Here is a 26195-nt window from a genome sequence, read left to right as displayed (position 1 = left end):
TGACTGTTTTGTTTTTGTTTTCTGCTGATGGTGAATTCTGGGGGGACATGTGTAGTGAGTGTAACATAATTCACCTACAGTATTTTGTTATGTGTTGTTCTTTACACTGTGTTAGGCATGTCTTTTACTGTCTGTGTTTCAGGGATCGCTGTCCCTTTAAAGATTACGAGCTTCTCATGACGCGGAGGCCGATGCGGCATATGTTCTCTTGCAGCACGTTTTGATTCGTTTTTCTAAAACTAAATAAACGAGTCACACAACTGTGTGCTCAACATGCGAAATTGTATCCTTCATTTAATACAATTTCCACACAACTCTATAAAAATAAACCAGTTGTTAATGAATTTGAAATGTATTTTATTTAAATTACATTGGCCTATCTGTGAATAAATGTGTTGTGCTAATATAGATCCTTGTGATCCGTGATTATGTAGGCTACAAATGTAGGCTGAATGACAAAGCATAGTACTGAAAAACAAAGCTAATGAATTGGAGTTGACGTAGGTTATTTTGCTATTATTTTACCATTATTTTACTGGTCCGGCCCACTTGAGATCAGATGGGCTGTATGTGGCCCCTGAACCAAAATGAGTTTGACACCCCTGGTCTAAAGCAATGCTTAAATAAATCCATTGTTTCCTACGCAGCCCAACGTCTTCAGCCTATGTGTTATACCCTCTCTGACCATGTGGGGGTGCCGTAACAAGAACACACTGACTGCAGCAGAAAATGGGTCTTCAATGAGATAACATTAATACACAACACACAAAATAGGCATGTAAAAGACCAATGGTGAGCACAACAAACACCTGAACGCAAACTCATTGACTTAATAACTTTATCTTAACTTTTCTTTAATTCTTTCACATTAAAGGTCCACAACATGAACTGTCCTCACTACAGTGTAGACTGAACAACAGAACGGTTCAGAGTTGAACTTTTTTTTTTGAGAGCGGCTAAAGAGGCGCAGGTTGCCAACCCCTGGCCTACTCATTAGCAGCGGTCTATGGATTGTCAACTTAATGTGAGCGTGTAGCCTAAATCATGAAAAGAGTCAACACAGGTTACCTTATGACCATTTATTTGAACAACAGAAATGATAACAAACGGCAATGAGCAGCCTATAGTATCAGAAAAAATTACTGTTTGAGAAATGTTTTGAAACAAATCAAGATTTTCACATTATTAATAATAATAATGAGATAATTTGTAAAGAAACAAATAAGCAAAGTTATGAAGGGCAATTACAATTACTTTCCAATATTTCATAACAATTTCCAATTCAATAAAAGTTAATACACATGTTTGTGACTACATAGATAATATATTAAGGTCAAGATATATTCAAATCAACTGGCACAGATTCTGTGCAGTTCTATTAAATTACTATTTTTATTTTTCCGAAGTCACAAATTAGGTTGAAAATCCTGAACCATGCAGGCAATTATGTTCGCCATCTTTAAAACTATTCAACAGTTGTATTTTGTACGCTTGTTGTGTGAACAAAGTGACTGACATGTGCATTTATCTGAAGCCAGATTTGGCTTCATTGTCTTCATACCTTTAACAAGGGTGTGGGGGGGATATAAAAGAAAAGATCTTCTTATAATCACTGTTTCAATTGACTTAATATAAAGTTAGTTTTAACCTTGGTAAAGACAGAATGTTACACAACCTTAGACACATTTTGGTTCAAGCAAAAAAAGAGAAATATATATATTAATCTATCAAAAGCAACTGGGGGAGGAGGGAGATAGATTAAAAGCACTAGTGTGATTTTTCAAACAGTGTCATCATAATCATGAAAGACGTCAGCTATTTAAGAGCTCTACATAATGCAGACTTGACCGAAAAAAGAAATTAAAAAAATCAAAATGAAAAAAGGCACACATAAGACTACCATCAGAAAAGCAACATAAACGTTTTAACCAAACGAAACAAAACATTTATATCTGAACTGCATCATTTGTACCACCCGCACATTTGAGAGACACGGCCTTCTCGATAAGCCCGCTCCCAACCACAACCAACAGTTGGAACCATGGTGGCCGTCGTGGGATTTGTTTGGTGATTTGATTTGAAAATACAAACATAACCCGATCCCAATGGAAACAGACGCCTAATCTTGCAGCCCCAGAGAAGAAGCAAAAGTGAGGAGGAGAAACCGGCGGTTGAGACTGGAAATAAGACTTCTGAAATGCGGCACAACCCATACCAAGACTACTCTCAAAAATAGACACCAATCTTTGGTGCTGTTTGGAAGAAGCCCGAAAATGTTATCAGGGGCGTTATTCATGGAGCATGTGGCCACGGTTGTTTATGCCACAAAATAATTCGTGCCCTTCTGGGAACCTGCCAGTGTTTGCGTCTTACAAGTCTTCTTATGCCCATCCGAGACCTCCGAGTTAAACACGGATAAAACAACAACAAACTGGTGATGTTAATGACATTGACAATTTGTGTATTTTATGGTGCCGTTACTGTTATATACAGAAATTATGGGAAACACTGTTCCCGATAATACGAAACATACACTCCCCTACAGTGAAATATGGAGGACACTGCCTCCGATATGGATTAACACTGGTAGGCAAAAACTACCTTTTTTTCCTTCACATTATGGAAGACACTGCTCCCGATAACGTCTTCAGGATTAGAAGTATACATGCCCCCGAGAGAGCGGTACTCGCAGGGCACCCGGGGAACCTCCAACTGAACAAGGGCAGGATGTCTCTGACCCCAAAACCCCCCGCCAACCGGACCACTGGATGTTCAACCAAGTGGAGATCCAAACTGAAGGTTTTCCTACACCAACCTCTGCAAGGGCCACAATTGGTAAAAGCGGTTGAATTTGACAGATTGGTGGTTTGACTACGGCATGATGGGCTGGGCGGTTTGCCGTGATTGGTCAGTTGGCTTTGACAGGTGTACCTGGCCGCCTATCAGAAGACAGGTATACTTCTTGAAGCAGATGCTGCTTTTGTCATTTCGACAGTATAACTGTCATAATTATGGAAGGCACTGCTCCCGATAATTATATATTACATATAAAAAGATCAATAAAAAAAGAGCACTATTTATAGTGAACCCTGCCACTGATAAACAAGCAATAAAAAATAGCACTATTTATAGTGAACCCTGCCACTGATAAATAAATAACAAAAATAAATACAGGTATGGTTTTCTGATTCAGACTTTTAGCTGGATTTTAAAAAAATGGACTATGGGACTTGGGTCAGCAAGTGGCCATTTAAGACAATCTTCAAAGGAGACTAATGTGAGATTGATAAATGGCTACCTATTTTTGTTGTTGACTGCAGGCAGCTATATCCGATTTTCTTGATTGGTTGACCATTCTAGCGGTCTGGTAACTTTTGACTCCAACATGAAACTGTATCTTAGCACAATGGTACATTAAGCCTTGTCAGATACAAAACGACGAGGTGTGAATGCAATTAAAAGATCTATACAACATCAGTAGAAATGACAGCAGCTGTTGATCGCAAAGAAATTACGTTCTGTAAACAATAAAGAAATCGTACCAGTGCTTATTTTGCGATTTGTTCTGCTGTGCTAAAATTGATGTTTCCTCAAGACTGAGTGAAAGCACATCAGATAAATTACATCTAATTCAGTTAAAGTCAAAATCATAGACTTTGAGGTTACTTGCGTATTGTAGACGTGATCATTAGGTTTAACGCCCTCACAGTGGGATATCCTGAACCTAAACTCATTTGGAGGCCAATTCCAATTTATCATTTCAATTTGGCATTGTGGAGTTTGTGAAAACAAAAAGGGAAACAATGCATTATAAGTTAATCAGGGTATTGGGAGTGTAGAAATCAATATTAGGATGAGCATCAAATTATGAACATCAAATGGCCAATTGTGTTAAGACTGCCCTACAACTGTGGTGTCCATTTACAGGGACATCATCTGCAAATTTAAAAGCTGCCAGTTCTGCGTGGTGGGACCTACTGCGTGGTGGGACCTACAGCGTGGTGGGACCTACTGCGTACCGCGTGGTGGGACCTACCGCGTGGTGGGACCTACCGCGTGGTGGGACCTACTACGTACCGCGTGGCGGGACCTACCGCGTGGTGGGACCTACCGCGTGGTGGGACCTACTTGTGGTGGGACCTACTGCGTGGTGGGACCTATCACTTGGTGGGACCTACCGCGTGGTGGGACCTACTTGTGGTGGGACCTACTGCGTGGTGGGACCTATCACTTGGTGGGACCTACTGCGTGGTGGGACCTATCGCTTGGTGGGACCTACTGCGTGGTGGGACCTACTGCGTAGTGGTGGGACCTACTGCGTGGTGGGACCTATCACTTGGTGGGACCTACCGCGTGGTGGGACCTACTTGTGGTGGGACCTACTGCGTGGTGGGACCTATCACTTGGTGGGACCTACTGCGTGGTGGGACCTATCGCTTGGTGGGACCTACTGCGTGGTGGGACCTACTGCGTAGTGGTGGGACCTACTGCGTGGTGGGACCTATCACTTGGTGGGACCTACCGCGTGGTGGGACCTACTTGTGGTGGGACCTACTGCGTGGTGGGACCTATCACTTGGTGGGACCTACTGCGTGGTGGGACCTATCACTTGGTGGGACCTACTGCGTGGTGGGACCTACTGCGTAGTGGTGGGACCTACCGCGTGGTGGGACCTACTGCGTAGTGGTAGGACCTACTGCGTGGTGGGACCTACTGCGTAGTGGTGGGACCTACCGCGTGGTGGGACCTACCACTCCGAGGGGCCCCTCGAAGCGGTAGGCCCCACCGCTGGTTTTGGTTGGTACCAACACATGGCCATGGCCCAACCATGTGCAGGGTGGGGGTGGTCTAGATCTCATTATCCAGAGACCAGACATCCCCCGCTAGCGAGTTAGCGCAGCCCTGGAGGGTCCAGGTGGCCAGGGCCAGCTCGGTCTTGAAGGCTTCGACGTCCACATGGGGCCTCTGGAGCCGGAAGGCCTCCAGCTGATCCAGGATTGCCTTGAACGTGTGCTGGCCGGACCCCACTAAGATGTGTCTGAAGGGACTGTCTCGCGGGGACACGTAGGGGGACAGCAGGTTCCTCTCCACCTGGGGACACGTTCCACGGGGTCACTCGGCAAACTTTGTCCAAGGCCACAAACAATTGAAATTGGACTGGCTTCAAATATAAAAATAAAAACATGAAATTTGGCTTGGGTATATAAGGTTGGAAATGCCTTTGGCAAAAAATAACCCAAAATATGACAGGATAGTTATGGTCCTGGGAGTGTCTCTTCAGTCTGAGCATTGTGAGATCTGATTCATGAGCTCCCCTGCTCTGTGAGGGCGTCTCACCTGCATGAGACGGTCGTTGATTTCACGGCACATTTCCACGTCTTGCAGCTCGCTGTCATCGATGAAGCCCATCAGGTCGCTCATGGCACGGCTGAACGAGCCCGATGCCCCCTGGACCCAATCGGGGGTCACCGTCTTGGGCAGCAGGTCGGGCTGGTCCTGCACACACACACACACACACACACACACACACACACACACACACACACACACACACACACACACACACACACACACACACACACACACACACACACACACACACACACACTTTGAGTACGTGGTTTGAGAATTTCCTTGAGGCTGTTCTTCTATTAAACTTCCATTAATATACATTAATTATATTAATAATTCCAAGTAGTATCACTATTTCTACTCTATCCTGCCCCACTATCCTGACTCTATAACCCATGCACACATAGGATATGTATTAACCACTTGGTTTTTGCACTGCGCCTACTCTAGAGAGCTCTGCTCCTTCATAGTATGACCTCTAATCACATGCTTGGTCTCTTTGGAAAGCTGAGAACCTGTAGAATTGTATAACATTATCAGAGCAACTGTATCATGATACATATCACAATATTGTTTTTCCTTCCAGCCGGTTAGACACGCCTCTAAACCAAGCAGATTGTAGTACCCTGGGTAACTCCATATCCCTGGAAACACTACTGAGCCCTCGCCCTAGGTCTTGTGATGCTGTGTGTAAAAGCAGATCAACAAAGCATAAAAGATGAAGTCTCCAGCTCCTTTTATGAAATGATATGTCCATTCGTTTGGTCAGGGTCCTTTTGGAGACTCCAAAAAAGACCTTTGGCTACCCAAAATGCATACTGTAAACTAAAGGTTTACTACACATGAACCCAAACATGTAGACGCATAATGTTGGTCTCAAATGAAAGGTTACCCTCTGGGCTTTCTTGGGAACCATTTAGATAGCATGCCAGATGTTCTGATATGTAATGAGACAGGCATAATCACACACAAATCAAATTTTTAGCTATTCCGCCTATGCAATTTTGACAAAAAAAAGCTTAAACAAAATGTTTTGGCTATTATTTTTACTTAAAAAGGGAAAACTGCAATGGTATAAACACCAAAACTGAAATAGTAAAAATACTATAAATAACTATGTACAAATAAACATAAATAAGTAAAATTACAATAACAATGTACAAAGAAACAAAAATAACTATTTACATGATTCCCTCCCTCCCCCTCCTTTTTCCTCCGGGCGTTTAGCTATCTTTCAAAATGTTCACAAAAATAAATAAAAATAAAACCACACACACGAGCGCGCAAATCAACCACCTGCTCCACACTGGCACTCTGGGGACGAGCCTGCTGCTTTACACACACCCCTTGCGCATTTGTTTTCTCACCTACACGTGAGACGGTGTTTGACATGCTGGATATCGTCAGGAAGGTCTTTTCATTGGCTATTAGGATATCTAAGGCCCGTCCCCGACCCTTGCTGTCTGCTGGTTCAGCTGTCAATCAAAGTATACATGCCCCGTATTGATAGTGATCGCCTCGTTGGCTTGTAAGGCTTGTTTACAAGGAAGTATTGGTCTTACAGACATGTGTGAGGGCTCTACGTCATCGTGAGACCCTGGCATACACAGTGGATACCATTAATCAGACGACAATAGCGGAATTCAAACCCTAAATCAGTTTTCTACAAAAAAACATTGCAGCATTTCGGTTTTCTATTTTTCGGCTGCTTTGTATAAGATGGCTTGTGCATATACACAATGTAATTAGACTAAAATAATATTGATATTCAATTTCTGTGGACTCTTATGAACATTTCAAGACCCAACATGAAGTATCAACTCATTGCTAAGGATATCCACAACGACGGTAAACTAAGAATGCACCAAGGGAGGGGGTGGGTGAGGGGGGCTATTTTGACCTAAGACACTAGGATATATTTGATCTATATTCGCTAAACATTTTTATTCCACAGAATGGTTTGCATTGGATGACATTCCTGAGATTCTAAGCTTTCAAAAAAGTGCATGACATGACTATATCACTCAACCTTATGATGCCGAAAATTGACCCAGCATGTTGGGGGGGAAGGGGTAGTGTAACTAAAAAACTTGCCCGCCGGCGGGATTTGACGATAAAGTGGTTAAAGTCTCAGATGACATTAAGTCGCACTATAAACATAATCTTTGCCAATTAACACTTGGTGTCTTTGGTAATGCTATATAGGTTTGTAATGCCTATGACTAGCCTTAATTTACTACATGCCAAGTAACCAATTGAGAACACACACACACACACACAGGGAGGTGGGTAACATCTTAGCCCAGAAACACCTAGGCCACTACCCTATCCTCGTTGTAGAAGAGATACACACAGGAAAAGCACAGTATTAAACAAATCATCAACATGGCGGTTCCCCAACACACACAGACCTTCTGGAGGGTGAGGACTTTGCGGGTGATGTTGGCTGTGTAGGAGCGTATCAGCATGTCGTAGCCCCGCAGGTTGAAGCTCAGCAGGTGGTCGTGCACCAGGCGCAGGGTCATGTGACCGGCCACCTGGGCAGCGGACAGCACCACTTTGGACATCTCGGACGTTGCCTTCATCAGCTGCTCCTTCGTGTCCAGCGGGGTGTCAAAGTACGGGTAGTCCTAGGGGAGAGGTTTACTGAGATCACACACGTCTATCAACACACTTCTTGGTTTCATTTAAAAACTGCTTAGGAAGTGTAAATGTATCTCGTATCTCCATTCAAAAGATCTTTATAGGCATGGAAAAGAGAGACAGGATGGGCTGAATCAGGGTGAAATATTGTAGAGAGAAGTGCACAAATACTAATAATTAAACATGACATACTTGACAAATCAGGAAATTGCAGTGGCAGGATAGTTTAATGACTAGGTTGTTCGACTAAACACCAAATTATCAGTCAAGTTGTGCTGTCCAAGTCATAAAGACAAGCCAAGGTTCTCTTCCCTAGTTTCAAAGGATGGCTGCACTGGAACCACAGAACTTACAGAAGCGCCGGTAAATCTGAACGAGATGGAGGGAATCCCTGAGAAGGCGAGGAAAGGAAAGGCAGCATCTGACATCTGCATGGGCTGCAGGCTGAGAGAAAACAGGAGGGCACACATGAACCACAAAACATAACCACATGTTCTAATAGGGGAACACCATATGGCGAGGATGGTAGAAGTGATAAGACTAATTACTTTTTGCTGAAGCGCATTTTCAACCCCTCCATCGGACTCTTCAACTGTAAGACACAAGGTAGAAAGGTAGGCAAGACGGGTCAGAGAACAGGTAGGCAAGACGGGTCAGTGAACAGGTAGGCCAGACAGGTCAGTCAGCAGGTAGGCCAGACAGGTCAGTCACCAGGTAGGCCAGACAGGTCAGTCACCAGGTAGACCAGACGCATTTTTGGGGGCAATTTAGTTTCAGGCAAGGTGGTAAATCGTAAAACATTATTTTTAGTTTAGCTAACTTCTAATAGAGTAGTATTTATCCTTCCACATTTTTTTGTTGGAGCCCTCACATGCATCTCTATTATTGGGATCATTTTAAACTCATTTCACTCTGTAAGAACCCTGTTAGGTGTTTTGCGCTATATAACATGGATGGTTTGAAGCTCACCTCCTTCATGGTGCGCTCTACCAGCGACTGCAGCAAGTGACTCGCGGAGGCACTGAACCCATCGGAACCTGGAAGATATGGAAACATGTACATTTCAAACCCCAGGAGGAATTCTAACACTTTTAAATTAACTTGACAGAACGATTGACCCCTGGCCTCAGGGGCAACACACACACACACACACACACACACACACACACACACACCTGTCACAACACCGTCCAAGTTAATGTACGTGAAGGCCTTCATGCTCAGAGAGGCCAGGTAACCCTGTGCACACAAATGACAGAGGTCAGGCATCACACAAAATAGGCTTAACAAGAATAACCACCATGGCTGCAGAGCTATCTCTAAATCCAGCATTTTTTGTAAAACACTTTTGGATTTTTAACAAGGCACAAGTCCTGTTAATTGCATTATATTTTGTACAATTACTAATATAACTTCCTTCTCATTGGATGCAATTCCTACCTCGAGCCACTCTGTGGAGCCAACGTTCCCATAATCACCGGCACTCCAGCTGGCAAACACAATGCTTCTCCTTGGCAGGAAGCCCCCTGGCACGCAGGGAATAGAATATCAGATTATTATTTCAACACTAAAACTGCAATAGGTTGCAGCTCACTTGACATAAAACACACGGACACACACGGACACACAGACACATTTCGGTCATTGTGCGAAGCTTTCAGAGGGTGACTCACGGTGCTTCACCATGGAGGAGATGGACCGGGCGAGCTCAACCAGGACACTGGTGCCCACGGTAGACTTGGCAAAGCCGGTTGCCCAGGCGTCCCTCTGAGCCCCCAGGATGATGTAACGATCTGGGGGCAAAGGGAGGAACGCTCAGGGGAGGGTGGCTGTGGACAGCATTCTTGTAATACATTTCTCTAGTAGCGCTAGTTACTCTGGTAGCACTGGTTACTCTGGTAGCGCTGGTAACTGGTAGCGCTGGTAACTCTGGTAACGCTGGTAACTCTGGTAGCGCTGGTAACTCGTAGCGCTGGTAGCTCTGGTAGCGCTGGTAACTGGTAGCGCTGGTAACTCTGGTAACGCTGGTAACTCTGGTAGCGCTGGTAACTCGTAGCGCTGGTAGCACTGGTAGCGCTGGTAACGCTGGTAACTCTGGTAGCGCTGGTTAATCTGGTAACTCTGGTAACGCTGGTAACTCTGGTAACTCTGGTAGTGCTGGTAGTGCTGGTAGCGCTGGTAACTCTGGTAGCGCTGGTAACTCTGGTAGCTCTGGTAGCTCTGGTAGCGCTGGTAGCTCTGGTAACTGGTAGCGCTGGTAACTCTGGTAGCGCTGGTAACTGGTAGCGCTGGTAACTCTGGTAGCTCTGGTAGCTCTGGTAGCGCTGGTAGCTCTGGTAACTGGTAGCGCTGGTAACTCTGGTAGCGCTGGTAACTGGTAGCGCTGGTAACTCTGGTAGCTCTGGTAGCTCTGGTAGCGCTGGTAACTCGTAGCGCTGGTAGCACTGGTAGCGCTGGTAACTCTGGTAGCGCTGGTAACTCTGGTAGCGCTGGTTAATCTGGTAACTCTGGTAACGCTGGTAACTCTGGTAACGCTGGTAACTCTGGTAACGCTGGTAACTCTGGTAACTCTGGTAACTCTGGTAACTCTGGTAGTGCTGGTAACTCTGGTAGCGCTGGTTACTCTGGTAACTGGTAACTCTGGTAGCGCTGGTTACTCTGGTAACTCTGGTAGCGCTGGTTACTCTGGCATGTCATTCAGGACCAGGTCATGAGAAAGGACTCTTGGTCATGGCTTTCTACTTGAAATTGGAGATTAAACCCCAGTCCATTGCTGTTGGAGGTACAACACCCTAGACACTTGACTGCCAACAGGCTGAGACCAGTAGAGAGTGTTCAGAGACAGACCTGGGTCCACAAAGCCCTTGATGACGCCCAAGATGTTGATGATCTTCTTCTCCACCAGCACGTTGTTGACCTCCACCCTAACCACCTCCTTCTCCGCTCTCTGGTGGATCACGTCGGGCCACTCAATGGGTGAGGAGTGTCCCCTCTGACCCCCTCTGTAGTAGGGACACAGACCACGCTTTACTGTGAGTCTGACACACACACACACACACACACACACACACACACACACACACACACACACACACACACACACACACACACACACACACACACACACACACACACACACACACACACACACACACACACACCCACCCCCTGATGCGTTCGGCCAGGTCCGAGGTGATGGTCTGGGCGAGGATGGAGGGCAGGCCGGACGATATGACTTGGGCGAACTGTGTGTGGTTGAAGGAAGGGAAGCCGGGGCTGTAGGGGTCTCCTGAGCCCAAGTGGACCTGGAGAGGTAGAGTACACAAACTTAGACCCAAGATGGACGCTCAGGTCAAGCCTAAGAAACTGCTGTAACCCTAACCTTTGGGATTGGAGTTACAGGGGTCAGCCCATAGGGTCTCCACCCTGGGCTGACCTCCTATATTGCACCAAAAAGACCCCATTACATTTCTGTTCTTCAAAATGTGGGTCAGACTGAAAGCGATCCAGAAAACTGGCGCTGAATTAGTAATATAGAAAATTCCAAACAAAAGTGAATATATCAAAATATTGACGTCCATTTTCTCAGCCTTTAGTTTTACATTTCCATGGAATTGGAGCCTGCATTGTGAAGTCATGCCATTACATACATTACAATCTTTCCTTCGGTCATGCCAATAGGATTACATTTAAACCGAAGGGCTTACGTGTCCATAGAGTTCATTGATGATCGGGTCTCCATATATGAGCACCGCAGAAGCATTCATCCCGGCAGCATTGGCAACCTTTAGGCAGGGAGAGAGAGTAGATATTCATGAGGAGTCAAGTCAACGTGAATCACCGAACACAAAGACACAACCTGCCCTGACTTTACTACCACTACTACTAGGCACTTAATTTGTCCGCTTTCTTTCTATTAATTGCCTTTGTAAAGTTGACAACCTGTTAAGAGTGTCTTGAAAAGTTAGATACATAACAGGGATTGTACAGAAATTCTTAAGCTGAATTTACTACCTTTTAATACGTTTTTTAATACCTTCACCATATTTTTTAATACCAGCACGACTTCAAGAGAGAGACCATAGGAGTTGGATTGATCAACATGTCCCAACGAGACTTGGTCCATAGTTTTTAATCAATATGTCACAAAGTAGACCGACAGAGTGCCAGAGAGAGGGAGTTTTTGTGTCAACTGTTGAAGTTAAGATATAATTACCTCGTTAAATATTGTTATTACAGTGTAAAGGTTTTACATGAAAAAGTACAGCGTAGTAACGCGTTACACACAATACTAGCCGCGTTTACATGGACACTTCTGATTCGATTTCTAATCGGAATAGATCTATTCCTATCATGCAATCTGAATGTACTGTATATAGGCCTATGGCATTTACAAAAATGGTAAGCTTACGTTTGTATGTCTCTCACGCACAACCGTTATGTTGGTCTGGACTTATATGATATATGTAAGGGATAAAGTTGTAGGACAGAACGCCGGTCATTATCGGATAAATAAGCCCCGACAGGGCGAACCGGGCCGCGATGCGAAGGTGTCTTGCTTCGCCCTGAAGGGTATTATTTTCGATAATGACCGGCGATGTTCTATACATTATTACACGGCTCCTTGCCAAAACAGCAGAGAAATAGTCCGCCAAGGACGTTGACGTTGCTTAGAAACCGGACGCGCTGGGGTTGATAAGCTACCGGACTTCTTACGGAGTAATAAGAAAGACGTGAATCAGGCAAAAAAATCCACTTTCCTTGACAGCGGTCAAGTTCGGTCTGCATTAAAGTACAGACGGACCAATTGCGAAATACTGCAGCTGCTGATGCCATCTCTCTAAGTTAAAAAGTAGCCGCACCCACCCCAAACCAATCGGAATAAGTGAATACATGTTGATTATAGTGGAGTACAACACCTCTTCTATTCCGCATGGAATTATATTCCGATCAGAGAATTGTATTCCGATTGAGCCGTATATATGATATACAAACCGTTTTAATAAGACTGATTATCCCATTTATTCTACTCCTTGCTTGCCAACATAATAAAACAATTCAAATACTTTAATAATTATGCTTTTTCTTATTCGTATTGCATGCTTGTTAAATGTATACTCTGTTTGAGTTCATCTCCCTCTAAAAGTAGTCCCCTTTAATAACGATCGATCAAACATGTTTTTGACACCTCGAAGGGCATTATCCAGCATCTACCATGGTCACTTGCCAAAGAAAAGATATTACGATCATTCATTTATATATTCATGCGTTCTACAATCCAAATATAAAGTTTTTCACATAAATAGGACGGACCGTAGCTACGACTACGGCAACAGGAGGTATTCTAGTCCGCTGAGCTATGAGCCAGAGAGCTAACGTTATGGATTGTACATATTTAGAATTCGAAATTCGTCCCAGCCTTTATACCACAGATACTCTAGGGTCTATAGCATATAACTGCGTTGTCTGATTACAGTTTAATTCATTTTTCACAATTTACCAGCTCTCGTTTTGAAGAATAATCAACGCGCCATTCGTTTCAATGGGAATCGCTCCGGTCTACACCAGTGGTTTTCAAACTGTGAGGCGCGCCTCCCCTGGGGGGCGCCAGAGTTCTTTGGGGGGGGCGAAGACGTGCTGTGTTCGGAATCATTCCCTATTCACTCACTCACTATTCCCTATGTAGTGTTCATGATATAGTGCACAATATAGGGAACGAACAAACGGGAATTCGGACACTACGCTGAACATTTCTAAACGTCTTTTGCGTCAGTAAATGCGCCGGGTATTTGTGTAACGCAGACGGACGCGCCCACATCATGTAAACAAACCGGGCACCCTAGAGGGAAGCTGGAGGTTGTATTGATGTTGAATGTTACATTTCCTTGATCAAGGTTTTTTTATTAATTTTGAATGTTATATTTTCGATGTTAAATCCCAAACAAATTGTTGACATTTCTAAACGAAAGCCGGAGACTCCATCATTAAATGTATACGTTTTCGTTATTATTCAGCTTCTTCTTCTCCTCCGAAAAAACACGACCACATTGCATTGTGGTATACGGGAGTAACATGTACGGAACATCGTATGTTCACTCAAATTTTGGGTATTTTAAGTCTACTTTATAGTGCGTATAGTGCGAATTTACCACTGAGAATTCGAACACCACTACAAAATGGCGAGCACCCTATATAGTGCACTATATCCGTGATGGGGAACGATTTCGAACACAGCAACGCAGACTCATTGCTCCCACTACAGTGGAGGTGAGCTGAAAAGGAGGCTAAACTGGCAGTTTACAGATTAAGATGTTCAAATGCATTTCAAAAACGTTACGCAAAAACGTGTGTTAAGAAAAAAAAATGTGTTAAGAAATGTGTTTAAAAACGCACAAAGATGTTTAGAATGTTTCAAAAATATGTTTCAAATGTTTCAAAAATGTTTAAAATGTTTCAAAAAAATATGATCAGAGATGTTTAAAATGTGTAAAATACGATGAGAGATGTTTAAAATATGATCAGATGTTTAAAATGTGTAAAATATTTAAAAGATCTTTCAAAACACAGGGATTTAGAACATTTTTTGGGGGGGGGCTCAGCTGAAATTTGTTCTCTGAGGGATTACTGATTACAGTTTAATGTAACAGTAGGCTGACAACATCGCTAATTAACACAGCAACTGCAAATTAACCACACGGATATAACCATGGCAACCGGTCAAACAAATGTTCTTTTTGCGATCATTCTTTAAATATTGATTCCTCCAGCCAGAGGACGGAAAACGTGCATTTCCCCATTATTGTCTTTCAAATTACTTTTAACAGAAGCGAACTCGTGAAGTGGTTTGGCAGCAAGCCAGCCGGGTATATCCGGTTTGTTTCAGCGCGCACACCGCGTGACATCATTGATATCACTCAGGTCCTACTGCAACATAAAAATAAATCCACTCAAGTTTTAGTCATTTTAGGAGATAGGCCTGCACGTAAATTACACAAATTTAAAAACTCATAGACCTTGTTGGAAATTTAATACCTCATCAGATGACGTTTATTAGTTTTTAATACTTTTTAATGGCCTTAATTTGGGCTAATGTCATTTACTACCTTTTAATACCTTTAACAACCCTGCGGAAACCCTGCATAAAATGTTTTATCTATGTGTAGAAAACGACACTAGCTACACAATCTGGATCCTAGAGACCTCACCTTCTCAGCAAAGCTGATCTTGCCAGCCTTCACCAGCACAACCGTCCCGGTCAGATTGATATTGAAGTCCACCAGCATCTTGAAGTCGTCCTTCTGGCCGTAGTTAGCGTAGACAATGGCGCCCTACACACACACACACACACACACACACACACACACACACACACACACACACACACACACACACACACACACACACACACACACACACACACACACACACACACACACACGGAAAGTCAGAAGCGGGATAGCACCACCTTGAGCGGACACATCACAACTGCCCTTGAAAAGAGTGACAACTGAAATAGTTTGTATCCATAGCAGTTGAAACATGCAACATTAGCCATGGCTATTCTAGTGCCCCCCCCACCCGTGGCTCCTCTAGTGAGCCCCCCGTGGCTCCGGCATCAGACAGCATCCACACTACAATCAGGGAGAGGCTTGACCAACTCACGGTGACGTTCCCCGTGGCGCTGTACGACAGGAAGCCGGCCTGCTCCTCGGGAACCCCTCTGAAGGTGACCTGGTTGGGCTTGCGGGCGCTGGGCTCGTGGACCTTGACAAAGTGCTGGTCGCTCCACGGCTCCATGGAGTAGGCCTTGAACCTCTTCAGCACCTTGTTGGCCAGCACCTCGTCCCCGGGGCTGCCGGCGCGGTGGCTGGGGCTGCCCATGTCGCTGAGGAGCGCCACAGAGAGCCCTTAACGCTGGTCCTTGTTCAGCATCATGGCCCATCATTGTCAAAGTTGGAGTACAATCTGCCAGAATTATCTGGAAATGCTTTCAGGTTTGTAGGATTGCCTAACAATATTTTAATTATTGCGGAGTGGCTGTATGGCGATATTATCGGTATGGCGGGCCGCGGGGGACGTATCTCCAGGTACCCTGTGATTCCCTCCCCTGCAGACTCACGTGAAGGCCTGTTCCAGCTTGGTGGAGCTCAGCTGCTCCGCCAGGAGGCTCTTGACGTCCTCCCAGTCCATGAGAGGGGCTGCCCCGGTCTCTTTCTCCGCCACGCTGGGAGAGCTGGAGGGAAGGTCTGCCGATTTACAGATGACGGCTAGGTCCTTCTTGCGGTGAACCAGGTAGCCAATCAGATAGCCTGCAGCAGTGGGGGGGAGGTTTTAGTACAGACACACACACACAAAGTCTTAAGCAATAACAAAATAAGAAAAGATTTGTTAACAGAACATTACTTTACCCTTACAGCTGACAGTACCAGTGGATCACACCTCAACAATTATGTACAGCGGTTGCTTTCCCTTCAATGACTTCAGTTTGAGCGGGCAGAGGTGAGGCGTTGGAGGATCTAAACCCAGTGCCTCTACTCCACAATCCTCCCACCCACTACGCCTTCCTCTCTTCTAATGAATCCACACCTCTGTGCAGCGTTCCCTGTACTCACCGATGATCAAGATGAGGAGGATGGCGGACACCAGGAAGCAGATGTTCTTCAGCGAGCGCCCGGTCTTGCGCAGCGCGTAGGGCCCGTGAAGGCCGTTGGGCTGGTGGGCTTGGCCGTTGCCCCCCACCTCCTCGTCCAGGTCGGCCGACAGCTTCATCTCCACGTGGCTGTTGTCCCCCTCCATGTTCTGGGTGAGGTTGAAGCGCGTGTAGGAGCGCGGCTCCCCATTGAACTGAGAGGGAGACACAGAGGTGGACAGACGCCGCCTTACTTCCCCGATGAGGTCAACTCCTTAAGGCTTTGTATGCAGTTAATGAATATTTCTATTACAATTATTTTATTATTTATTTTTGAGATCCAATCTACAAAAAAGGTCTGTGTCAATAGGTCTTGAGATAAAGTTGTAATAATAAGTTGTTTTTAACGACCATATAATCTGAAGGAAGTGATTGTCCTTACTTCCTTTAAAAGACACAATAGGTGACATTAAAGACTCCGACCCGTTATGCAACTGCTGTTTATCGACCCGACGAACAGTTAGCCTTCGCCTATTGTTGCTTTTTATAAAAACAAAAAAAGGTTCTGTGGGAAGACTCACTATTTTGGATATCGTCGTTCTGGCCTGTTCCATTTTTCACTTCTCAGGATCCTAAAGAGGAAGAAATAAAGAAAGAAAACTCTTAGACAATGTTCAAGAGTTCAACTGTTCAGTGAAATCCCACGCCTGGGAGTCTTCACCGCTCAGGTGCCGTGTACATATTCCCTTTCATTTCTGGGAAGGAGGAGGGGGTTGAACCTCTTGTCCAAACATCAAAGCGCTTTCCTATGGTCCTGACAGAGTTCCCAGGTATGCAATACCTGCCTCTAGCAACAGGCGGTCTCCAGGCCGGGGCTCAAAGGAACACAGTGCACACAATGCAAACACAACCTCCCTTACGCTTCTACCAAACCAAACAATGGCTCTGATTTAATTGCCACCCACACCTGTAACAGCCATTTTGTATTATTATTATTATTATCTATGATAACAGTTCCTCATGGGAGCCTTATAAGATAACTTTCCTCACCCTCTGGGATGTTTAAACTGCCGTCCAACAATATCCAACCTAAACTGATTTGAACAATTGATCCTGTACTGGTTCAATGAACAAATGAACCAATCTACACAGATCCCTCGGCGAACAACAATCATTTTTGCTACATGGTCATTTTAACATTTGTTGCGGTTTTCTTACAAACTAATGCACAAATAGTTTACTGACTTTATCGAGGTCTATCTGAAAGACTTTGCAATGCTTTAAGAGACAATAAAGTTCTGGTCCTGCAAACAATATAGTTTCCCACCGCAGTGAACAATATGTGCATCCATTCATGCAGCATCAACAATTAATGACATGTCTTTTTCGTTATAATGCACATGATCATTATTTTTTTACTCAAGATAGAGAATTAGAGAATTTAGGTTTAGCTTCCATTACTCCAATTTTGAGGTACAGCCCTACGCTTGCCTCTTTCACAAAAATATTTCACTTTCCTCCTGAGTTTAACAAGGAGTATAATATACTGATCCACAATTGCACATTGAACTGAAGAGCTGAATTTGGTTGACAAAACCTGAAGATCCGGATCCATCTCTCCTTTCATTTACAGAAAAGTTTAAGTTGGTTTTCATTTTCACTTCTCAAAAAACCCACGGTATCACCAAATGTATCACCTCACTGCCCTGTTTGGTAGATGATTGATAACTTACAAAATGGTAAAAGTTACCATTTTAATCATTTAAAATGCAAAAATAATAACTTTGAGAGATAACAATTGTGACTTTTGGCATCATATTATTAGGGGTGGGAATCTCTTGGCACCTCACGATTTGATTCTGATTCAGAGGTCAACGATTCGATTCTAAAACGATTATTGATGCATCTCGAAGGAATATTTTTTTTATGCACATTTCCATGCAGGATTTTCAAAAAAAAAATCTGAATTTGCTACTCAGAATTTGCTAATGACTTCCTACTTTTGTGATGATCATTAAAGAAATCAACAGATTAATTACCTTATCTAATATTTTATTAGAGTAAAAGCTTTTGTCACAAATATGACTTTCTATGAACAATGCAATAATCAATGCAGCTTGCATTTCAACACACTATGGAAGTAGGTAAAAAAATTAACAAATTTAGTTTTCTTTTCTTTCTAATCTTTCTTTTCTATGTCATTAATGAAAAAGCTTCTCCTAGTCCAGAATAAGAACTTGTTTGTCGTTCTTGTGTCCGGCTGTGAGTTTGCGTGCGTGCTAGGCGGAGCCAGGCTGAATCACGTCCAGACAAATCAGATTGGCCAATACACATTGAAGAGGAATTAAATAATTTTAAAACTACTCAAATTATCCCGCTCTGTCGAACAGAATGTTGCAGGAGGCAAACAAATTTAATTAAAAAAAATTATTAAAAGAATTATATAATTAAAAAATATACATACATATATTCAGATTATTAATTTATCTGAATCGAGACGGAATCGTTCTACACAGAATCGCGATGCATCGAAGAATCTATTATCTTTCCCAACCCTACATATTATCATCAAGTAGATCATCACAGACTTCAATTCATAATTCATTTATAAGCCAAGTTGTCAATAGAAAACTAGCCATTTTAATGTTTAGTCAAGCTCATATTGTATTAATTGTGTGGATCAATAAAACAATAAATGCATTCTTCTAAATTGTTTCAACCCAAATTATCCTTAAGAATAAATCCCTCTATTCCACTCCTCCTCAAATAACCTCCAGCCTTGGCCTAGTGACACTTAGACGCCCTGCTGTTGACCTTCCCATTAAGTACTGGTTGTTTCCCACACCGCCGCTCCGTACCCGAACACCTGCACCAGTCCACGCAGCCAAGACTTCCCAGAACTCGCAAGACAGAGGGGGGGGGGGGCAAGAACCACAACCGATTCTGCTGACTGACTACTTGGTTAATTCAACTTCTGGATAATGATAAAAGTACACACCAAACTGAGTTTGATTCCCAGGTTCCAGGAGTGGAAATGGGGATGAGTGCCATTAGTTCAAATATAACAAAACTTTGCACAACTGAGGGCTCCATGTTCTAGATAGAGCTAGTCCAAGGTGTATTTCTCCCGTCTGGCCTTCAGAGGGAACAAAACATCCAGATCTACATAGCCACTCAGGGTCGAGTAGACGTTAACATATATATAGGCTAATCCAACAGACAAGCCAAAGATAATATGGGACTCAAGGCCTCTGGATGAGAGGGAACTACATACTGCTTAAAGTTGTCTATGGCATTTCTGCAGTAGACCATCTACAGAGATCTAGGGGCTAAATTAGGTTGTGAAAAACGTAACTTATTAAGAGTGAACTACAAACCCTAGAGAGTGCAGCCCATGGCCAATGGACCAGCATGGACATTGCATGACAGACATGAGAGTGTGGGCAAAACGCCAAGAAAACTCACATTCTCAGGCCAGCACTGGTTGCACTGGCTTAATTTATAATGATGCTAATCGGGGCCTCAGCGAACTCTTAGCATACTTCTAGTAGATAGCACAGGCTAGTGCTTAGCACTGAGCAAACAACATCAACGTCCACTCAGAATAAAGGCTGGGGACATTCTAGGCTTAAGTGACTAATTCACAAAGTTTTCCAATCTTCTACTGGTTATGACAAAATAGTGCCATTAGTAGTAGCGAACAGCAAGGAGAGTTTGCTGGTGTTATTAGGTTCTTCTTAAGCCCTATTGGAGTGTAGGAAATACAAAATATTAAAAGGATGAATCATGCAAGATACAAGGCATGGTTAACGCCTAATGATTAATATTGATTACATTCTTAGATATACAAGTAGTAGAAGAGGAGGTGAAATCAAAAGCTTTTTATGTGCCAGTCTTGGGTTAATATTCAAAACATGACCCGTTTCAAGTACAAAGTACATACATATAAAAAGTACAACTTGAACAAACAGGGGTCCATATGTTTGATGTGACTGTTGTTCCACACCTATTTCTTTAAGGTAACGCCAAGGATTGTGCATACCAGGCATAGCAGAACTCAAACTTTAATCAGCTTAACCATCCACTCAGTTAGGGGGACCAATGGATTAGTAACAATCCAAGTTGGTGTTACAAAACGTATACGTGTACAAATGACGCTTTAACCATTAAGTGAGAACAATGGCCAAGATTCTCCAGTAAGGGGTAGGTGATCACAAAATCCCTAAACAATGCTTTGGAGTGATTCAACTTTAAAAAAGTCCTCGGAGGAGTAATGCTCTGAAAGTGCATGTTGTGTATCTCTCCAGTCAAAATGTTGTGGAGACGTGCATGTGCATTAGAGATAGCGAGGGGTGAGCGTGGGTCACGCCCTACCCAGGAAACGTGCTCGTGCCAACGACATACAAGACAATCAGATCAAAGCAGGGCCGCGTCTTGGACAACACATATCTGCCCAAAGAAGCAACATGTCAAGCAGCCCTGAGGAGAGCACTAGGCCTTCAATGATGAACCCAACAATACCTGACCCACTTCAGTAGGATCGTTAACTTCCAACACAGGTTCAAGGCTAAGCCAATGGGTACTGAAGAGGGAAACCTCAACAGAACCTTCAGAAGGTCAACGTCACCTTTTACTGACCCAGAAGGCGTTCTGAATGTACCCCTCCTCTACCTTCAGGCAGTCTGATTGAAAAATGGCATCACAGATTGAGAATAAAAGGTTTTTCCTCTGCCAGACTACAACACTGAGCATGAGTCACCGAGGGTATATTGAGTCCAAGTGGCCGTGGGGCTCCTAGAAAAATGAGGGGGGTGAAGGGGCTAGCCATCGGTAGCTAACCCCTCTCATTCTTAACCCAGCAGCTGTCCTAGTAACCGCTGCTTCAGAAATAGACTAGTAGCAAAACAGAAAAAGATTATACCACCATTGTTGATAAAGTGACAGTCAGCACGACGGGGTCCTAAGACTGACCTATTTGTCGTCTTTTAGAAATGATACAGTTATTATTATAAGATGTCAGCATGTGGCAAAAACCTGCCATATTACAATACGTCTTACAGGTGCTCCCCAACACCCATAAAGCCTCAGGCCAACTGTGGCAATAACGACAAGCCATACGATTAAGCTGCTTAGGACATATCCTCAATGGAGCCCATTAAACATTACTATACCATGCCACGCATGCACTGAAAAAAAAAAAAAAAAACATATTTATTTAAAATCATACTGATGAGGATTATCTAGCCTGAAAGTGCAATGACGAACCATCATATTCTTTGCTTTGTGTAAAAGAGGAATCATTGCCCAATATCTCTAAGCTACTTTCCCTTACAGAACAGCTGAAGTGAATACTTTTACATTTGTGTGCGACATTACATTAGCTCATCGAGGAACAGCCAACAATGTTCCAGAAAGGTGAAATATCCTATCCATCCAGTATGCAAACAGGAAGTAGGCTATGTCAGGAAATGCCGAACAATGACAGGTAAGATTGCATTGACGAGCAGGAACTAATAAAAACTACCTTGAGTACTACCTTGCCAATAACTATTAGCCTAAATTAAAGCTAAGCAATGTCCCAATCTGTTCTGACACAAACGCAGATTAATCAATTCTAGTGAGTCTTGGACCACCTTCCGACCATAAGAATAGATCCCTTCTGGAGAAACAACTGAGAAGAGGGCGAACCACTGGACCGGAGAACAACGCTTAGGAGCGCATTCTGCAAGTGTGTGTGTGTAAGAGGGTTCAGAGGAGGAGGTGGGGTAGTGAGGGAATCATTGTTCAGGGGGAAATCATGTGAGAGTCACATTGAGCAGGGAGTTTTGAGTGGGCTTGCTCACAGGGGAGAATGCGGGCGAGCAAGGACGGCGAGCGAGGACGGCAAGCAATGGCAGAGTTCTACAGTGAAATGGACTTTTTGAGGCACACACATGTAATCACACTAAAGATTGGTGCACTAGCAAATTAACTGACATACACACACAAAAGAAAAACGATTGTGGTGATAACAAAAGGGGGTTTTTATGGGTTACCTTGGGTGAGCAGGACGTAGGCTTACACATATTCTCTATCCTAATAATAGCCTTGATCTCATCCTAACCATCTCCACGACCCATAGCCTATTTATTGGGTTTATCAAGTCTGACTCTGAATGTCATCCTAAACAACACACGCACCGGTCATTCATCACCTGTTTAATACAATGGGCACCTGACCCTCGCTGACGCGTTACCCTGCGTCTCATGGTACACAAATAATATATTATTTTAATTATTCTGCAACAATTACAAGAAAAGCTCACTCAGAATGCCGTCATGCTGGGCAGTACAAGAGCCTCAGGAACACGGGGGTCAAGCTATTCAAGGGCATCAGCCCAGCGACATGTCAAGTTCACCTGCTGCATCTCGACCAAGTGCTTTGCTGTAGTAATGAACATCTATAGACAACACATTGAAGATGTATAGAGAAGTCCCACCGCATCTAGCTATAGCATATTGCACTCTAATAAAGAGTCGTATTATTTCAACCATTTCCTACCTTTATAATTACAGAATAAAACGCAATGTACTTATTCAGCACTATGCGCCGTGCGTTTAACAGCAATCCACAATGGAATTTAGCAAAATACTGTATAGCATGTGCAAATATTAGGCCTTCATATTTAATATTAATTGAAAATATATGTTTTTGTCATGCATCAACGTTGTGCTGGTTGGAAGCTCCTGCTAAATATCGGATATATATGTAATATTGTAGCGTTTCATACATTTCTGACCCTGAGCGTTGGCCAACATGAGGCGGGCGGCGGGGAGCGTGTCTCCCAGGCTCCGCGTCATGGCGCCCTCGTTGCCAATGTCAGTAGGATAACTACTGGGGGACACGGCCTTTGTCTCCTGTGTAATGCAAAACGGCCTAGGCGACACATGTGGGCTTTACCCAAATTACTTATAATCGGTGGCTTCACGGAACTAATATCGCAGAAAATAACGAACATTGGTGAAACGCACGGCACAGGAAACCAAATATTAGAATAGGTTATACTCCATATCATGAACATCTACTAAGAGGTTGTCTCTGCTCATCTCATGGCGTTATAACCCATTCATACGAGGCCAAGTGTTTCCTATTACACTTCATGTTGTGTGTATATGCGATGAAAGAGTGTCCTCACCTTGCGTGACTGGGCCGGCGCTACACGAGGTGCTGGTGTCTCCTTCCGCTGTCTTCTGCCCTCACCGGTCGCCTTTACCTGCTACTCGTAGTCGCTGCCCTCGACCTTCACGGCCACGCTGCGGCACCTCGTTATCTGATTGGCTGAGGGGGGGGGGAAAAAAACGATATTTTACGTCACATCCTGAAGCAGATCTCGCGTTGTAGTCCATGCACTCATCCCACGTGGTCCTTCAGGGGGCCGGTGATCACAGGGTTGCCAGATTGGGCGGGAATTATGGCCGATTATTGCAACACTGCCGGTGATCTTCATTCATTTCGCGCGAAAACCGCCACGGAAATGAACTGCGTTTCACGACGGGAAGACACGTCAATAGGTCCATGGTCATGACACACCAAGGGCAATGTTGAAGAGGCGAAATGACAATAAAATAAGATACAACATGAGGAATAATATTACATTTGTTGGATTCTGGAGTTAAAATGTAGGCAATTGTTCCTCTTGAAAATAATGATGAAATACATTACCCCGTAAAACAATGCATAATAGGCTACAAAATAATGGAGGACCAATAAGCAACTGCAATGCTTATTGGTCCTTGTAAATGGTCGGTGCCCCTGGTCGGTGCGACCGTGCCCAGGGGCACCGACCATTGACAACCAGTTTGTGTGTATGTGTGTGTGTGGGGGGGGGGGGGGGGGGGGGGGAAGACTACACCCCTCCCCCCCCCGCCGCCGCCCCCTTTCCGTTTCCGGTTCCGGTCCGGTTCCCGTTTCATTTACAAAATGCAGATTTACAAAATGCCAAATAAAACACGACAGAAACTATATTTCGCTACGATACTTGATGAGGAACATCAACAAACACCACTTACCACTCGATGAGTTTCACAGTTCTGAAACGATCATCATGTGAAGCAGGCAGGGACGATTCGAAATTCGCCAAATACTGGAGAGAGGACCAATATTCAAAGTTTCATCTTTGGCAAACCAGAAAGGGGGCTCAATGTTCAAAATACCCTAATTGTCCTTTAAGGTCAGAACCTTCGAAACTCCCGGAAACTCAGAGCGTCAATGCTTTGCTTGACCAATATCCAAAGGAAAGCCTCGCATGAGCAATGTCATGCACAGTCCTCATGCAGATTGAGATACCTCTGTTGTTTTACTTTTAGGATGTGTGATGAAACGGTTGCCGTTTTCAGTGACATCACGGCTGATATCTGTAATTCAGTTTTGTGAATTACAGATATATCTAATTTTTTTTTTTTTTTATTACAGATATATCTGATTCAGTTGGGTGAATTACAGATATATCTAATTTATTTGTGTGAATTACAGATATATCTAATTCAGTTGTGTGAATTACAGATATATCTAATTCAGTTGTGTGAATTACAGATATGTCTGACAGTTAAAATTATGAGGGCTCATAAAAGGCAATTGTCTTTTATGAGCTTCTGCCCTTCTATACTTCTACAAAGACTTAAGTCTTTGTAGAAGCGTGCGAAAGAATTAGCAATAAGGAAATAAATACGGAAAACAACCAAAGAAAGGGATCATTTAAATTAGTTTAAAAGTATTTTGAGACAAATTTTACAGTCATTAAATGCATTGTTTTAAACAACGTTTTTGAAATGTCTATTTTCAAAGCAGTTTAATAATAGTAAAAGGTTTTGTAAATCCAACTCTTGATTGTCAAATTGATATGTATTTTGTTGACTGATTTGGTTAATGCTTCATTAAAAGAGAATATTCAATAATTGTTTTACCAATTCTTCACTCTTTAAAAGGATAGCTTAGGAAACATTCATTGTTTCTTTCCGTGGCACAATTCGTCCTCCATTCTCTAGTTTCATTTTCAACTGAAGTTTCCAGTTCAGAATAGAGATATTTCCCAGCACAGTTACAGCTGTAAAAATAGAAACACCAGAGTGCATTGTTTAAGTCAGGTCTAGCCGGTTCAGCCAGGTTATAACTAGGGTCAGTGTAAATAATAGGCCTATGTTTTGAATAGCTTTAGTTATAGCTATAAATAGTTAGCGAGTTTATAGTTATTTTCTTAACTTTTTTAACCTATGCAGAAGCTATGATAATACACCCTTCTCTGCTAAAAGTCAGACACTTCCACAGATGATGGGAGCAGTATAAATGGGCAGAGCAGGAGGATTATCATGTCGGAATTGTTGCATGTTGCGAATTGTTTTGTCCGTGTTTTTGTGTTTTTGTGTGACCTTGTGTTATGTCCAAACGGTCAGACAGAGAAACCATCAGTCTCTGGGATTCACAGAATCACCATTGTCTGAAGGCCGCAGAGAAGCAGGAGCCAGTCTGGGTAAATCATTTATTAATCACCGTAAACAAGTTGACAGGCTAGACAGACAGTGTAATTATGTTTAAC

The 26195-nt window shown here is 43.4% G+C and overlaps 1 protein-coding gene across 1 annotated transcript; it reads right to left on the bottom strand.

Moving 5' to 3' along the window:
* Window positions 1-1070: 1070 nt before the first annotated feature.
* LOC307085905 (transferrin receptor protein 1-like) lies at window positions 1071-24865 on the bottom strand. Its single transcript, XM_079750834.1, has 19 exons — window positions 24673-24865; window positions 23799-23941; window positions 17206-17256; window positions 16608-16839; window positions 16115-16304; window positions 15658-15880; window positions 15201-15323; window positions 11703-11780; window positions 11161-11300; window positions 10843-10997; window positions 9669-9788; window positions 9436-9521; window positions 9171-9234; window positions 8965-9032; window positions 8544-8587; window positions 8349-8439; window positions 7764-7982; window positions 5338-5496; window positions 1071-5091 (listed from the first exon to the last, which is right to left on the bottom strand). The coding sequence occupies exons 3-19, from the start codon at window positions 17236-17238 to the stop codon at window positions 4849-4851; spliced, it is 2268 nt and encodes a 755-aa protein (XP_079606960.1). The 5' UTR covers window positions 17239-17256; window positions 23799-23941; window positions 24673-24865; the 3' UTR covers window positions 1071-4848.
* Between the last annotated feature and the right edge of the window lie 1330 nt (window positions 24866-26195).

Source organism: Pollachius pollachius, assembly GCF_949987615.1.
Source record: "Pollachius pollachius genome assembly, chromosome: 14".
Taxonomy (NCBI): Eukaryota; Metazoa; Chordata; class Actinopteri; order Gadiformes; family Gadidae; genus Pollachius; species Pollachius pollachius.
This window is presented reverse-complemented; position numbering and strand designations above follow the sequence as displayed.